This window comes from Pan troglodytes, chromosome 23, assembly GCF_028858775.2.
Source record: "Pan troglodytes isolate AG18354 chromosome 23, NHGRI_mPanTro3-v2.0_pri, whole genome shotgun sequence".
In the NCBI taxonomy this organism is placed as follows: Eukaryota; Metazoa; Chordata; class Mammalia; order Primates; family Hominidae; genus Pan; species Pan troglodytes.
In genome coordinates, this window is record NC_086016.1 from 38,332,467 (window position 1) to 38,349,510 (window position 17,044).

Consider the following 17,044-nt stretch of genomic DNA (forward strand, 5'->3'; position numbering starts at 1 on the left):
GCTCAGAAGCAGACATGGGTCATGGTGATTCCCGGGGGTGGGGGCCACTCATCTAGAGATCCTCAAGCCAGACAAGCCAAGCAGGGACACCCCCCAACTCCCTGGGGCCACAGGGGCGCCAGGTCTGCGTCTAACGGTGTGCGGTGGGCCCAGCCACCCTAGAGGGCTCACCCCCTCCTGGCCGACATGGCCTGTCCGCACTGCCATTCATGCTGGGCTTCACCAGCACAAAGCACCCATCTATCCCCAGCTTCTTCCACACTCCCCGAGACAGGACATGAATATTCTACTTTCAGCAAATGGCAAGGGCTGTGCAGTGGACCCGAGCCCTGGGCAGTTAAGAACATGTCCTTTGCACCCTTTCTGAATGCCTGTGGTACCACCAGGAACAAATAACCTTGAACCTCAAATCTGAGGAATCATTTTCCCACACACTGAAGGCCTTCCCCTTCCCCTGGCCTCTAGCAGCCTCCCCAGGCCCATCGGCTACCCTGATGCCCCTGAGGCCGTGGGTACCAGCCTTCCTCTGCCCCACACTTGACCACAGGAGGGCCAGCCCTGTACCCATTTGCTCCTCTTCTGGGATGCCCATAATTCTCATGGCCTCCATGGTCTCCTGGAACATGTCCTTGTCCTGCTGCCCAGGGATGGTGACGTGTCCATTGGACAGGAAGCGGTATTTGTTGTACGGCTCCAACAGGAGATCAGCTGTAAGGGGTGGAGGGCAAGGGCGCCTCAGTGAGGTGCTGAAAGCAGAGGCTCCCTCAGCGCTGTGACCTCAAAGGTTGGAGAGACTGGGACAGACCCTGAGCCCTGACGCGCCCTGGAAACCGCAGAGTAGCCAGCGACGTTCAGCTTTCCTCAGTGTCTGAGACTCTGACACTCCCGTCTCCTGGCCCAGGAGAGCGCCAGGGTCCTGCGATTTGCAGCTACATGTGCAACCCACCCTAGCTTTTCTCTGGCATGGTCAGAAACAGAAGACCAAGTCCTTAGGATGGCGCAGAGAACAGGAGTCACTCTCACTTCTCCCCGTTAAACCCAAGGCCAAAAGTTTTCATTTCCCAAATGATGTCTACGGCCCAATTCTGGCAAGAGGCCCAGAGCCCGGCAGCCCCGGTGTCAGGCTGCAGGCCAACTACTCACTCTTCAGGTGCTCTCCAGCCCCAGACAGGAGATAATAGAAGATGTGGAAGGTCCGTTCTTCCTTGGCTTGGCGGATAGCACGAGATTTCTCCAAAAGATCTTTGCAAATATTAAGGAGCAACACAAGCTGGGGAGAAGGCAAGCCCTCCACTGTCCTCATTTTTTTTTTTTTTGGAGACAGAGTCTCGCTCTGTCACCCAGGTTGGAGTGCAGTGGCGTGATCTCGGCTCACTGCAGCCTCCACCTCCTGGATTCAAGCGATTCTCCTGCCTCAGCCTCCCAAGTAGCTGGGATTACAGGCGCCCACCACCACACCCAGCTAATTTTTAGTAGAGACAGAGTTTCGCCATGTTGGCCAGGCTGGTCTTGAACTCCTGACCTCAGGTGATCCACCCACCTTAGCCTCCCAAAGTGTTGGGATTACAGGAGTGAGCCACTGTGCCTGGCCAGCCTTCCATTGTCCTCTTATTCTCGTCCAAAGGAACTGAACTTCACCAGGAAGGAAGAATGGCACAAAATGGCAAAACACAGCAAAAGCAAACTACCTGGGTTCTCACCTTCAAGGGGCACGGTATGTCCAAGAGGAACTCACACCTTCGGGAGCCTTGTCTCATTCTTACAGGTAATGGGAACAAGAACATTCCCACAAGCAAAGGCTAAACGGTGGCACGCGGGAGAGTGGCATCCCCCAAACGCCTACCTCTGGGAGCCACACTAGACGGCTTTCAACAGCTCCATGCCATTCAAAGCACAGGTTATCCTGCCTGTAAATAAGGAAAGCCCTAAGCTCTGTGTTGGGTTTGCACTAGCTGATCCTGACAGTCCCCTAGCTCCACAGAGAAGGTGTCAGGATGGGCCCATAAGGGGGAAAGTGCTGGAATCAGGAGGCAGCTTCTTCTCTACAGAGGTCATGCCTCCCCTCCAGATCCAGAACTCTTATCCCAACGAACCACAAGGATACAAGTCTCAATGTTGGCTCCAACGATGTAGCCATTGACATCAAAGTTGATGCGAATGAATTTGCCCTAAGTAAGAAAGGATAGCAAGAGATCAGGGGTGCCCCTGACATGGGGAGCTAGAGAGCAAGAGGGAGACCACAGCCCCCCGCCCCACCTCCAGTGGGCACAGCTTGGAGGGAGAAAACCCAGGGACAGGACCCATGTACCAGGCCAGGGGCCCCCTACGCCCACACCACACGGGACCTCAGGACTCAGGCGCCACACTGCCTAAGGCCATGAGCCTGAGACAAGCTGATCCCACACCCAGGTTCCACCGCAGAGGGGGAAAGAGACCAGTTATCTGGAAGTGTTCCTCTCTGCCTGACCCGGGAACTAACTGGCTACTGGTGACAGCTGAGCACTCTGGGGCACAGCAGGCAGCGCCCTCACTGGCCTTTCCACCTCTCATGAGAGAGGCTGAAGAAGCTACTCGTGGCCTTCGTCCTTAAGAGGTGCAGGGCAGGTCCACACCAACTGGCATTCGGTCTGGCCTAGTCCACACGACAGGCCAGATAGCACCGAGTCTGAACCGTCCTCGGTTTTGAGGGGAGGGCACCCAGGAAAAGGCACCATGAGCCAAAGCTCCGGGCAAGGCCCTCTGTCCCCAGAGCCGGGGCGCCGCCGCGCTACTCACGAAGCGGGAGGAGTTGTCATTCTTCACGGTCTTGGCGTTCCCGAAGGCCTCCAGGATGGGGTTGGCCTGCAGCAGCTGCCGCTCCAGCTCGCCCTGCAAGGAACCCAGGGACGCAATGAAGGCCGGGCAGCGACCTGGGCTGCCGAGCCTGCCCTGCCTGGAAGGGGGACGATGGCAGAGCCGTGTCAGCATGTCCAACGTGCCAGGAACAGAGGTTTCCGGGTGGGCTCCAGTGTGCGACTCCAACCAAGGCCAGGCCCCGGTATCATCCAAGTGCGGCCTTCCCGCCAGGCTTTGGAAACCTTGGTCAGTTTGAACTTACTTCCATGGCCCTGGAAACGGCAGGCAGGAAGCTCCCTCAGCTCTAGGAACCTGGCCCTGGAGGACCCATGTGAAAGCAGCACTTAAACTAGGGAGCCGGCGGCACAGACACCCTGGGACAGTGTCTCCACCCTGTATACACCAGCTTCCCTCTACCTCCTTGCCTCTAATCCTCACATTTTTATTCCTTTTCATAGGAAAAGCAAATGAGGGGATCGGATCTGGAAAATATACACGCTCATCTCATCTGTGTCCTGATAAATGCTTCACTTTCTGTACCAGCCCCTCCACTGCCGCGTCCAAAACCACCATGACAGGCAGTGAGCACGCGATCCATGAGGCCCACTTTGGGCTCCAAGCTGTTTACTGAGAATGTCAATAAATCCTACTCTGAACTCCAGGGTGCTTTGTGGTAGACAAAATGCACCCTTGTGCCTTCTTATCCCTGGATCCCCACCATACTCATGGGGCAGGACAGAGCAGCCCCATTTCACAGAAGAGGAAGCTGAGGCCAAGGGAGGGGTGCTCAAGGTCATCCAGCTATCAATCAGCAGAGCGGGGTGGCAGAATTCCAGTCCCCTACCTAACCTGTCAGCCACTGCCCTGTCTTTGCACCTGTGCAGCAGGCCCATGCAACCAGGGATTAACTAACGCTGGCTAAGGAAACTAGGGAGTTGGTTCCCCTTAATGCCTGAGTGCCCTCTGGGGAAAAGAACATCACACAAGGGCCAGGCAAGGCTTTGTATTTATTAAAGACTGGAGTCAAGCCAGGGTTTTCCGGGAACAGCAGCCGCCTGTGAGTGATGACAAGGAAAACTAGGAGGAGTAGGAGCTCCCAGGAGAGCCATGGACCCTGGCCTTACAAGCACACCTGCCACAGACGAGACCCATCTGCAGGGCACCGGGGACACTCTGGAGTCTAGCAGAGCCAGATTGGAAGCCCACCTGAGACCACAAGGGACACAGCAGAGCCTCTTCCTCTGGCAGCCCTCCTAGGCCAGGACCCCCCAGCCCAGGGCTAGGAAGCCTTCCGCTTGTGAACCATCCAGACAAGTGAGGGCATTGCTCTAGTGCCCGCCCCTGAAGGAGGGTCAGCAGGGCCAGGTCAGAGGGCAGGGGTCAAGCCCACAGAGCAGGCTCTACGTGTGCGCTGGGCACCAGTGGTAACTGGACACCGGGCTTCCACCCACAGGCCTCGGGCGGGCCTGGGAAGTCGGCTGAGGCAGCCCACGGAGCCAGACTTGGATGAGAATGGCTCCCCCACCCACTACGCCGTTCCTCTCAGAGCACAGGCCAGGCTGCCAGGCTGGCTGAACCGCCCCATTCCCGCAGACAGAAGGGAGCGCGGCCCCTCCATTGCCTGTGCTCGCCCTGGCTGAGAGGCGAACTGAGGCCTCTGTTTGGGACCACACGCTGTTGCCGTGGAAAGTGGGGCCGCAGGGCCAAGTCGGGAGCAGCCACTTCAGATTCCAGAGCTGTGTTCCCTGCTGACAACAGTGATGACTAACCTATGGCTTTTTATCTACTGACATCTAATTGGGCACAGAAGAGACTTTAATTTTTCAATGAAATCTGCGTAACATGAAATGATGCGGTACTGTATAAGGTTTGGGGTTACCCATCGGTTTCTGAAGGGCTTCACTGGGTGGTGTTTCTGCCAGTGGGCCCCAGCTCGTACACAAATAACAGAGCAGGGAGAGTCAAAGGTCACCATTCAGGCTCCGGGCATCTGCCTGGAAAGCCCCTTGGACCAAGCTCTGCTTTGCCAACCTGCAGCCCAGGCCAAACCTGGCCTCCCCACAGCAAGGTGAGGTCTGGAACAACCCCTCTGCTGGTGTTGGGAGGGTCAACTTGGTCACTGCAAGTGAGAGAGTGCTGGCTCCCAAACCAATTCAAGGGTGTTCCGTGCTCCGGTGGCCTGTGGAAAATCACAGCACAGCTTCAGGCAAGGAAATCAACCAAACCGGCCAATGGCCTTTCACGCTGACAGCCTGAGCTATGACTGGAAGACTGGGGCAACCTACTCCCTCACTCTAGTGGGCTCAGGGCAGGGACGGGGTGCCTACCAAAGTCTGCTTTTTGACAACGTGGCTCCCACTGTCACCCCCAACCCCAGCATGCTGTCTTTGCTGAGTGCTGCCTTCCCCTCTACAACAGGAACCCCAGATGTAAGGCATATGATCTATTTCACTGCTCTCCGTGTCCTGTCTCCTGTCTTCCAGGACAGGAACTCCAATGTCACCCTCCCAAGAACCAGTCACATACTAGGCAGTCAATAAATACTTGGGAAATGGATTTTACTGCAAATTCAGAGATGGAAAAGCACAGCTAGAGAACTCCTAACCTCACAGCTCTGTTTTTAAAATAGGCCTCCTAAAAAGAATGGAAAATGGGGGGTAGGGAGGGAGAGAGGGATGGAGAGAGAGAGAGACAGAGAGGGAGACAGAAGAAAAGAAACTTTATTAGTTTCTAAATATAACTCCTGACGCCCCATGGAAAAAGATTCCAAACGTCTTGAGAAGCTTGGCACATGAAAAGTTACTTTTGGTTCGGTTCCAGAAGACTGTACTCATTAGGCCATTCTGTAGGCCACACCCCAGACCTGCATGCAGACTCACACCCCTCCTTACTTACGAAGGCCGCACACGGCACGCCAGTAAGGTGGAGCCACCGGGAGCGGCCAAGCTCCCCTGACGGCTTCAAGGAACACCACTGGCACTTAGCTTTCACAGGGGAGGTTAAGAGTGTGTGCTTGAGAGAGAGCATCCCACAGCCATGCTTAAGTCTGATCACCCCAACCTCTGAAAAACTCCAACGTGAGAACTCCCCGGCACTGCTTCTGACTGGCACGGCGGTGGCAGGTGAGGGCAGCCGGCCATCTGCATCTGGTCTGGACCACAGAGCGTGGAGGGCTCCGTGAGAGCGGAGTCCCCATCCACCGTGCCGGGGTCAGGTTCCACACGGGACATGACAGCTATGGTGCGCTGTGGGGAAATCTGGGCATGACTGGAGTTTCTGAGAACAACTAGGTGTGAGGCCCGTCCCCATTCTGCAGGAGCTGTCATTTCAGAGTGCACAGGAGGTCACTGTGTGCCACACCCAGCCCCTCCTCCCAAGACAGTCAGTGAGCTGAGCCTAAAAGAAGAGTTCTAGCTGCAGAAAGTGACAAGTGTGGGGTGAAAAGCTGCTTAGAACAAAATACAGAATTCAAGGGCACACGATGGGCAGAACACGCATTCCCAGTGCAGAACGTGCAGTAAACGTGCAGCTCACCTAGCGAGGACACTGCTGGGTTCAACCATAATCCATCAAAAGGGAGAGGAAAAAAATGGAGGTGAGATGACTTTCCAATTGCCCTTTCTCTCTTCGCTGGGGTGGTGGGGGTGGGTGGCTGTTCACCCAGAGGCATTTCAACAGCAGGGAAAAGAAATGGAATCAAATACAGGTCTGCCTGAGACCTTTCAAGCCTCCATCAACTTGAGGACCAAGTCTTGGAATCTGCCTTCCAGCCTCAGAAGGGGAGGACACACAGCAATGAGCTGCAAAAGCCAAGAGGGCTGCCATGCAAACTCCAGGACCTCGCCAGTTTCCACAGCAACTCACAAGGCTAGGAGGCCAAGGACGGAATGGGCTTGCTACCGCTGGACCACTCCCAGGACAGGCCACGCCGTCGCCTCAATGGAAATGGGCCCAGCCTCTGCTTCATTCCCCAAAGCATCCTCTTGTAAAGCTGAAGCCAGGACCACTAAGTGCTCTTCCTCCATCATCCCACCAAGGCCAAGCAAGCGGCCACGGGGACAAGGGCCGCAGCACTCACCTGGTCCTTCTTGCTCTTATGCGAGGACGCCACGTACGCCAGATACTGGATGACCTTCTTGGTGTTCTCCGTCTTGCCAGCTCCTGATTCACCACTACCAAGAGAGGCAAGGAAGTCCTGGGCTTAGGCATGGCCAAGTCCTTGACCTCTGTCCCTTCCCACTGCACGCTCCACTGCCTCGCATTCTGTTGGGTGCCTGTGAAGGACCCAACGTGTAGCAGAAAACGGGACTGCCACATAAACGCTCTGGAATCCTCAGGCAGTTCACTTCCCATGGCTCTCCAGGGGCCAGACAGAAGTAAACTGAAATCCACTGCCTGTCCTGGTCACTTGGCAGGGCAAGTGACTTCACATCCAAGTGTTTTAAAAATCAGTTTTAGGCAGCTGTGGACTTAGGGGTCAAAGGCACTTGTACATGTTCCTTTGAAACGTCACTTAAAGGAACGTTCTATGCCATTAACTCCCTTGGCAATGGGGTTTAAGTTCAGAGGCTTGTTAAGTTCAGAGGCTGAGAGGCCCCAGTATCTACTTCAATCCAGGTAAAGAAAAGCCACCATCCAGAGCAAGAAGGAATGCCTTCCGCCCAGAAGTTACGGAGGAGCTGGTTCCCAGCTGGATTGTGGAGAAATCTTGCTTTTCCTTTCTGCCATAAGCTCCACCCTCCTTCCCACTGGCTCCTTGAGGAAGGATGATTGAAATTGAGCTCATCCATGCAGTGGGACCACTGAGTAGCAAACATACAAACTGAAGTCCTATCCCTTGGAGAAGTGGAGGAGGGGCCTTGAATTGGGAATGGGGGACTCTGTAAGCCCCAGTTGTGGTTTCAGTAGGAGACCTCAAGAATGAGAACAGATTGGGGTGAAACGAACCGCTACCCAGACGGAGAAATACTTACGTGCACAAGATGGATTGATCTTCTCGGTCTGAAACAAAGGAGACATCAGATTAACTCCCGCCAGATACAAAAGCCTCCCCGCCTTGGTCCCAAAGAGTTGCCCGTTTCCCAGACAGGGAGCACAGTGTCACAGATGCTGTCTTTGTGGGGATCTCGCAGTCCACCCTCACACCTGGCTGGGAGGAGCATTTGCCGGGGAGAGTGCCACTGGGCAGCTGCTCCTGCCGCCCAGGAGCTCAGACTGTCCACCCACGCTGTTCAGCCCCCACCAGAAAACCAGAAATAGTTCTGTGTCTCCCACCTTAGAGGAACTAGTGTGTGGAAAACTCTCCAGGAGTCGACTTCCCTGGGAGCTGAGTGGGACCTGCCCTGTGTGTTTATAACAGGGTGGGGGGCTGAAGCTGTTAGAAAGAAGCCTGCTGCAGGTGCTCTAAATACCATCCCCACTGAAGGAAGGAGCACCATTTAAGAGGCTGGGGAAGGAGGGGTGATGAGGCCTGGCTTTGCAACGGGACAGCCCTGGGATAAGATGCTGCCTTACAGCCTGAGACCCGGGACAGGTGCGCAGGCTTCTTTGAGCCCCAGCTCCCTCCTCCGCAGCGTGGGATAACAGTACTTGTGTCCACAACACATGTGAACACACCAGCACGGTGTCTGGCAAGTGGAAGGCGTGCAATGATGTCACTTTAGAGGCAGCTTGTAAAGAATGACAGCTCCTGATGGGTTTCTGTGACAACCTGTTCTCTAGCCGGGTGTCAGGAACTTTCAGCAACTATCAACAGCTCTATGAACTGCTCGGCAAGGAAGGTTATAAATACCCACCCTCCCCCAGTACAGGAGGGGCAGTAATGCCCACACTCTGAAAGCTAAGTTTGCCAGAAACACTAAGGCATCCTGGCTGTTCAGTACTGGGTATTCAAGCAACAGCTGAAAATACAAACTCATTTTTTTCCGTTTTATCCCACCCCATCTAATAGCCTCACCGTCCTTGAAGTCAAATTGGCCTGAATCCAGGATCAGGCTACTTACAAATATTTGAGCTGCAGTGAGGTATTTAATTCTGAGTCTCAGTTTCTACATCCACAAAGTAAGATCTGCTACTAACTCCCTTGCAGGATTAGTTTGAAAAATAGAAATAACACATAAAATGGACCTGCCACAGTCCCTGTAAAGACAGTAAGCTCCACAAACGGTTGCTGTCTATACCGACTTCCCCATCGCGACGTCGCCACAATGGGTGGCAGTGGCGTTGTCAGGGCAGTGGGAGCATCCGTGGCTGTTGGTACAGTATCGGCCCTGGGTGGAAACACGGATTCAGCGACGTGTGAAGGACACACTGAGTGGCTCGCACCGCCTGGTCAGGGCCCTGCGTGACTAGGCACTGGGAGAATGACTCACGGCTTTCCACGTGCATGGCCTCAGGAGACACATTTAACTGTTCAACACCAGTAGCCACCGACCAGCTAGGCTGCCTGCCTCTTCCGAGGTGAGCTTTCTAGCGTGCCTGACCTCAGCAGCGTGTGGGGCTGGGCACTGCCTCCAATCTCTTCTTCTGCCCACTGGTCATTCAGGAGGGAAAAGGAAGCCCAGACAGAAAGAAGAAAAAACAAACCTCACACCCAACACCAATGACAGCTGCCCTTGCCCTGGGCCGCAGCTTCCTCCCAGCCCCCTAAGCATCAACGGGGTGGGGGCGCAGAGGGGCTGGGTCACTCTCATTCACAAACACACCCCACACCCTGCTCTCTGATGTGGAAACTACTCAGGAGGCAAGCTCTAGGGAAGGCAAGCCTTACTCCCCCTTGCCTTTCTCAAAAAACACAGAGTCCTTCAAGCCTGCACAGCGAGGACAGAGATTAGAGACCTGAATCCTCGACTAGACAGACGGGAAGACAGAAGGGAGGGAGGCGGCAGGAACGACAGCCTGGGGAAGACAGAGCAATTTCGTCGCTGGCCCCTAACGACAGTGTGGCAACTGATAAGGGTTTGGAACAAACATTTTTGTCATCCCAGCCCCTTGCCCTCCCCCACTGCGTCTCCCTGTGGTCTGCCCCAGCTGTGGGCATGTTTAGTCACCGGCTCTACTAGCAGGCAAGAATGTACCTGCGAGTGCTGGCAAGTCGTGAGCAGCAACGGCCCAATTCTACCATAAAAGGAAACATTCCCCAACCCTTCCAGAGGAACCGTTTTCCCAGGGCTGTCCCTAGGATGGCTGGAATTCCTCTAATTGTGTGAGGAGGAGTCAGAGGCTCTGCTGCTGAACAACAGGAAGCAGAGCCCCCAAACACACTCGAGGGCATGCACACACAGGCACACGCACGCACAAGGACATGGACACACACATAGACACACAAGCATCTGTGCATACACAGTCACATATGGAGGTAGGTGTACAGAGGTACGTGTGCACAGAAATACATGCGCACACACGTGTGCAAAGCCATATACGTAGATCCACACATGGACGCACACAAGGCACACAGCTGCACACGCATTCACAGATGCATATCCACAAGCACAAGTGCAAACACAGGCACGCAAGGCACATGTATTCACAGGTGAATGTGAACATACATGTATGTACATAGCCATGCACACACACGGATGTATGCACAGGCACACACACTTCAAATTCCGAAACCCCAGAGCCAAATTCAGTGTCTCCTCTTCATCCACCCGAGCATCCCTAGCTCTCCCACTTCTCCAGCCTTCCCCCTCCAATTCCTGAAGCCAATTTACCACTGTCAACACAGCCTAACCATACCTTAAAGAAATCTGGATTTGTTCTGCCAGGAACATTCATCTGGACAAATGCTTTCTGCAAGGCAAACTGCTGGGAGGCCTCCTCATTGCACCTCTTACCGCACTGCTTAGTATCCTAAATCCACCGGCCCTATGCACCACGAATTGTACCATGGCCCCATGCAACCGAAAAGGTCTTTCCAATGCTCAGGAAGGGTTTTGGTCTGTTATCTTGTGTGGCCTCCAATAACCTTACAAGGTATTGTATTGTAATGTACAAAGCAGGTATTATCATCATTGTTTTGCAATCTTTCCACACAGCAGTTCTTCTAGATTTGTTCCTGATCTCAGAGGCCTCTCTTCTGGGCAGTGGGGTGGTTAGAATTCTTAGCAACCAGTGGGCTCTTTGGCCTACTCAGTTTACTCTGCAGCCCACCTCCCCACCCTATGCATTCTAGTGGAGACTGCCATTGGCGCCCACCCCATCAACCCTTCCCCGCACTGTCATCTCACAGGATGAGCACATTCAGAGTCCGGCCCAATCCGCTTGTTTTGGCTCGAGTCCTTATTTGGCCTGTAAGGACTGAAGGCTTATTTGAAAACGCCCTTCCTTCCTCTAAACGGGAGGAGGCCACCAGGGACAAGCCTCTTCTGGGACACGAGCCCCCTGCCAGATGAAAGTCTAGCCGTGGTAGGTGCCTGAACCCACTGCCCCAGCCCCTCTCTTGGTGAGGGTGGGGTAGAGACGGGGTTATGAGTCACTCTGCAGTAGTTTTCAGACTTTTCAAAAAGCAGCGGCAGTCCTTCCTCAGATAAAATCTTCCCAAATTCCTGAGCAAGGGACAGTGGGTGGTGGAGACAGGGTTCCTCATAGCACAGTTTGACAACCACTAGTCCATGTGTCTGGAGCAGTTCTGCAAAGGAGGAAGCCACAGCCGAGAGCGCTGCGGCCCTGGGTTCCGCTCTTCCCCACGCAATGCCTGGCCCCTTGACCTCTCTGGGAATGAAGGGACTGCTCTGAGGATGGAAGGAAATGGTGTTCCTGTCGTACACGGTGTGAGGCAGACGCCCAGCCATGCCGTCCTCACCCGCCTGCTGTCTCGGAGCTCCCAACTGAGCAATTCCCTGGCACCGCCACGAGAAAGTCTTTCATAAAACTTACAAATTCAGGAACCAGGCCATTTTCTCCCTGGATTTCATTTTCAACCTAAAATGTCCTGAGGCCAAGCCCATGCAGTGAGGGCATCTGAGCTGATGTGGCCATCTACCTGTGGACAGGTGTTTCCAGCCAGCTCAGCAGGCTGGGCCCAGGAGGGAGAAAGGGGAACCTGACCGCAGGTATTTCATCCCAGGTGCAGACTTCTGCTGGGGGCTTAAGCCTCACTTCCTCTGTGAGAGGAGCTGCAGCTCACTCTTGTCCATAAAAGGCCACGAGGCTTGCAGAGCGGTGACATCAGCCCAACAGGAAGTACAGAGGAAGGGGCCTGCTTCACCAGCAGCCACTGCTGGGACTGACTCATCACCCCACTCCCAAGATCACACCTCCCGAGGTTCCAGCATGGAGCAGCTCTCTCGGGCTCCACCTGGGAGAGGCCCCTGCAAGACCCCATCTTCAGCTCCACTGGGCTTCTTGAGAAATGGGTATGGGCCAAGAAAGAAAGACAGGAAAAAGGGCAGTTTCAGGTTGGACAACATGCCCACGTTGGGTGAGACTGATGGGATAATCTGAGACAAACGGGACCAAAACTTTCCACCACCAGGGAGTCTTCTGCTTTCAGGGAAACTCCAGAGTGGCCCCTGGGGGTGGCTTGCTATATGTGTTGGCACTGTGAGCCCTGCCCTGCGTTGCCAGGATGGCTTGATCAGAGTTGCACAAATGGGGCTGAGAACTCAGGTCTCTGGAAACCTCACCCACCCCAGGACTCCCCTCCATCGAACACCCCTGTGAGCACAGCACTCGGCACCTCCCGCAGGCCTGCATCAGTGCTGCAAAGAAAGGGCCGCGACACTCTCATGACGGGAAGCTCTGCTTCTCCACAGCCAGCTCAATTCACAAGCTTGGGTTACAAGTCTTTGGGAGGCAAACAGAGAGGTGAAGAAAAGCAAGTGCAAAATGATGCTTCATATTAGCAGAGGCTGCAGATCTGTGCCGAGTGGGGTGGAGCTTCCTGGCAGCCTGCCTGCCTAGCAATCTGCCAGCAAACGAGGAAGCCCCTTCCGTCGCTCCCAGGCACACAATGTGGTCATGGGCGAGTGTGCCCTCCAGGCCACCACGGGAGGCCCAGACCAAGGGACATGCCACCTCAGCAGCATCCACACCAGAAGCCAGTTCGACTCGGCCCAGTGCCTCTGCCCATAGCCCCTGTGATCTCCCAGGTGGAACCTTGGTTTGAACCTGCTGAGACCCAAGTCCCCACTTATAGGAGGCAGAGAATGGGTAGCCCTCCCCCTCCAGGCACTCTGGATAATTTAAAAAAAAAAAAAAAAAACCTCAAGGGATTGCTCTTAACTTTCATTATGTCAGACTAAGCGAGGCCCCAAACAAGCCTTCTCTTGGCCAAAATGCATTAGGAAAACACAGGTAAGTTCCCAGCACACAGGCAAATCTGCCAGAAACAGCACTGCTGTTTCTGTGGGTGGGGCCAGGAGGGGGAACCTTCTCCTTCTGGGGTTGTTGCCAAGGCAGCTCCAACAGGTTTGTCAGATTGGAGGGAAATTCAAAAGCCACATACGAGTGCTGACCACCCACAGCACATGCCACCGGGACACTCCCAGTCCGGTTCCGCCTTGCTCCTACCTAACATTTCCCTTGGGAAAAGGAAAGACAAGGCAGGAGGGGCCCCTGTTGACTTCTGCAGAGGGCTGGATCAACAGGGAATAAGAGGGAAGGAGCTGGGACACACACAGGGAGCATGGCAGACACAGCCAGGCACTGCTCATGACAAACTCGGCTCCCTGTTGGAGCACAAACAGGCCTGCAAAGACAGCAACCGGCTTTGTGAAACTCCTTTTGATGAGTCAAACGTGCTTGAGAGCACCAGGGACATCAATGGTAGGAGGTGAACAGTAACAGCGCATGAACATGTTGCCTCGGAGGAGCGGTCGGTAGAAGGAAAGGCATGTCGGTGACTGTTAGGCTAGGATTCACTCCTGGAGCACGGCTCACACTTCCTCTCCTTTCAGCTTAGACCTGTGCCCTGTTGTATCTGTGGACCAGCTCATGTGGAAGAGACAAGATCTTCAGGAAGAATCCCAAAGCCAGGTGGGAATGACATCCTGAGCCCCCATCAGTACTGTCTGTTTGCCAAAAGAAAACCTGGGGTCTCAAGAGTTTATGGAGTTTATGATCAAGGTCCACACGGGGCTGACAGCCTTGGTCAAGACTAAACAAATTTGACAGAAGCCACTTGCAGAATCCCAACTTTTATACCTGCAGATTTTCAGTTCATTTATCTTTCTTTAGTTGTAGGGAATTACTTTGGTTCTCAACTGATAACTTCATTCCAGAAATCAGGTATGTAAAGGAAAGCAACTCCTTTCTCTGAACACACTGTTGTTCAGCCCTGACAAACTGGGACACAGTTCAACCGAAGTCTCTAAGCCAGAGCTGGAGAGAACAGGAAAAACGGGCTGGTAGGTGACACTCACCAGGCAGCAAGAGAACTCGTCACGGGAGGCCAAAAGCACAAAGTGGCTTAGTGATTAGGGATTTGATGTGAGTTTTTGTTGTTGGTTTATTTCAGGGGATGTGGAGCAGAAACAAAAAACACTGGGCAAAGCTTCCAAACACCCCCACCCAAAATTTCGGGTTCTAAGAGGCCACTTCCTTTTTATCTCCCGCTCAGTGGGCCCAGAGCAAAGCATGGTGGGCCTGTTGGGTTGGATTTACAAAAAAAAAAAAGTAAGCCTAACGCTGAATCCTTGAAAAGGGCCCGTTAACCGCAGATTCCTCTTCTAGAAAGAAGAAGTTCTAGAAATGAGACTGACAGGCAGGACCATGGGTAGTTCAGCAGCCTCATGCTGGGGCCGGGCTTTCCTTCCTGGGGGAGCAGCACAAAGCAGCCAGCTCGCATCAGCTCGAGGACAGCGCCTCCCGGCTGCAGCCATGGTGTTGGGTGGTGGCCCAGGGCCTGCTTCCCACAGCACCTGTCTGGTCCACCAGCATCCCAGGGAACAGAAAAGTGTCTCAGGGCTGCAGAAGAACCAACTCTGGATCAAGCACATCTCCTAAAGCTCCACTGAGGCCACATCAGCCCCAGGCCTCAGACCAGATAAGCCAGAGACCGCGTCTGCTATCGCGTTCCAGTGTGTGGCGCAGTCGCTGCAGGGGCGGCTGTGACAACTCACTTCCTGCACCTGGACTCTCGGGAGAGTGTTTTTGGGGAGATTCAAATGGCTGCCTGGAAGATGCATTTGGCCATCACCTTCATTAAGCGAGCAGGAGTGTGGACGGAAGGAATGAGCGATTTGAAGCCTCCGTGGAAGGCGGGGCAGTTCAGTCAAGAAGTGTTTGGACTCCTACTGCCAGCTCTAACAGGTACTTATCGCAGGCATCACACACACGGCGTCTTACTTCTTACCATGGCCCTGCCCGGGAGTGTCATGAAGCCCAAGAGGAGGACAAGAGGACAAAGGCTCAATTAGAGTGAGTTGACTTGCTCCAGCCAGGTTGCAGTTAGGAAGCGAAAGAGGCAGATTCCTGCTCTGTCTAGTCCAAAACCCACAGTCTCTCCTCCACGACACACTTCCTCTTGCTCAAAGGCAATACGCGGCACTTTTCCCAAGTCTAAGGCTGAGACAGGCCCAGCAGCCCCTTTTTGGTGCCCTATAGAAGTGCTGTGTCATCTATCAAAGGCCCGTACCCACCCCAGAAGCTCTCAAGGCTCGGTGGGGCACCCCTCCTCTGTGCTGGTCTCTCGCTCTCATCTTGAAGCTGATTTGCCTGTCTCCGAGCACGAGACAGTCACCTCCTCCAGTCAGGCCCCAGCCTGCTGTCTGTACACTCTGCAGAGTGCCCGGCACACACACAGTAGGTGCTCAGCTCAGCCAGCACAGAGAGACCAGCAGGTGCAGACACAGAACACGCCCCATCTTGGAGAGCCCACGCTGCCTCCACAGGCACATTTAGGCACACAGGGCCTGCTCCCGACCTCCCCAGCAGACAGCGGTGCCTTTGTGTGCTGACGGCTGGCAGGGCTGGCAGCCTCCCGGCTGGGTGCATTCCTGCTTCAGCAGAGTCATCCCATCTGTGGCTTCCATGGTGCTCCTTCCTCAGCTGCCTGTCCCGGTGAGTCGATTCAAACAGAGTTTTTCTGCCCCTTGAAGCTTTTTCCTGAGCCTCTGCCGAACATGGCACTTTTCCTCAGAAAGTCCTTGGAAAGCAGACAGTTCCACAGGAGACACAACTAGCGGGGCAGGGAGAATGTGGAGAGAAGGAAAGAGAGGGCCTCTCCTCCCCTAGTGCCCCCCAACCACTGAGCTGGAGATAAGAATTCCTTCAAGACCAGCCAGAGAAAATGAGGGGCACCAATGCCCCACGGGCCTGTGCCAGGGTAACAGGCACCAGGACAGGAAATCAGGAGACTGCTTTCTGGGGCTGGCACTCTGTGGGCTTTTCGACAAGCCAGTTAACATTATCTGTGCCTGCCTCTTTACGTATGAATTCGAAGAGCCATGCTCAGACGTGAAGATACACAAAAATTCTACCCCTCATTGTTTACAGAAAAAGGTCAGACACCGAGGGGCATGTGCACACTCACTGGCACTCTGAGCGGCTGCTGGGTGACCAAACACCTCTGGTGCAGCTTCCCTTGGGAACCAGGGATTGGGTGGGAAGGGAGACTGGCACAGAGCAAAGGGTTAAATTGCTCTCAGACAAGTTTAGGCCTAGAATGAAAGCAGATCTGCTTCCCTCAAAATGCTGGGAACTCATTAAAATATTAATACCATAAAGTCACTGAAAGTGAACCAAACCTGGCATTCTACCTAATTCACATAGAAGGGGCTTTTTCTACTCACTGGGGAGATAACTGGGCTCATGTCAAATTCCTCAACCAGTGAGTTCTCCTGTAGAGACATACACACCTTTCCCCACAGGGGAGACCCCAGAGGGTCTGGCCCAGGATCCAGAAGCACCATTTCCTAGGCGAGGCAGACCTTTTGCAGACCACAGCTGCTTCCACCTGAACTCTACAGCAGACCATTGTGCCTGCCCCGGGACACAGTCCCACCCATCCCCCGCTGCCTGGCAAGGGCCAGCAACACAACGTTTATGCTCTCTCACTCTCCTGGCCTTGGCCAGTTCAAAGCCTTTGGTGCCATCACAGAGTTCCGAGGAACAGTCCAATCCCCAAGGCAGGAAGACCCAGGAACGGCCATGACAACGAATTAACAACATGGGAAAGCCAGGGGCAGGAGGGTGAACCAACCATGTCACCCAAGGCCATGCTGGGCACGTCTGGGATGCCCTGTAACTACTTACTGACTGACACACA

At 54.3% G+C, this 17,044-nt stretch overlaps 1 protein-coding gene across 1 annotated transcript in view; it reads right to left on the minus strand.

Moving 5' to 3' along the window:
- The window catches only part of MYH9 (myosin heavy chain 9), a 105,405-nt gene that overhangs the window by 37,034 nt on the left and 51,327 nt on the right, over nt 1-17,044 (minus strand). The window contains exons 4-9 of the mRNA XM_016939084.4: nt 7,809-7,836; nt 6,914-7,007; nt 2,776-2,868; nt 2,105-2,168; nt 1,144-1,242; nt 565-708 (exon numbers count right to left, since the gene is read on the minus strand). Coding sequence (XP_016794573.1) covers nt 565-708; nt 1,144-1,242; nt 2,105-2,168; nt 2,776-2,868; nt 6,914-7,007; nt 7,809-7,836 — 522 coding nt within the window. The remainder of the gene's footprint in view (nt 1-564; nt 709-1,143; nt 1,243-2,104; nt 2,169-2,775; nt 2,869-6,913; nt 7,008-7,808; nt 7,837-17,044) is intronic.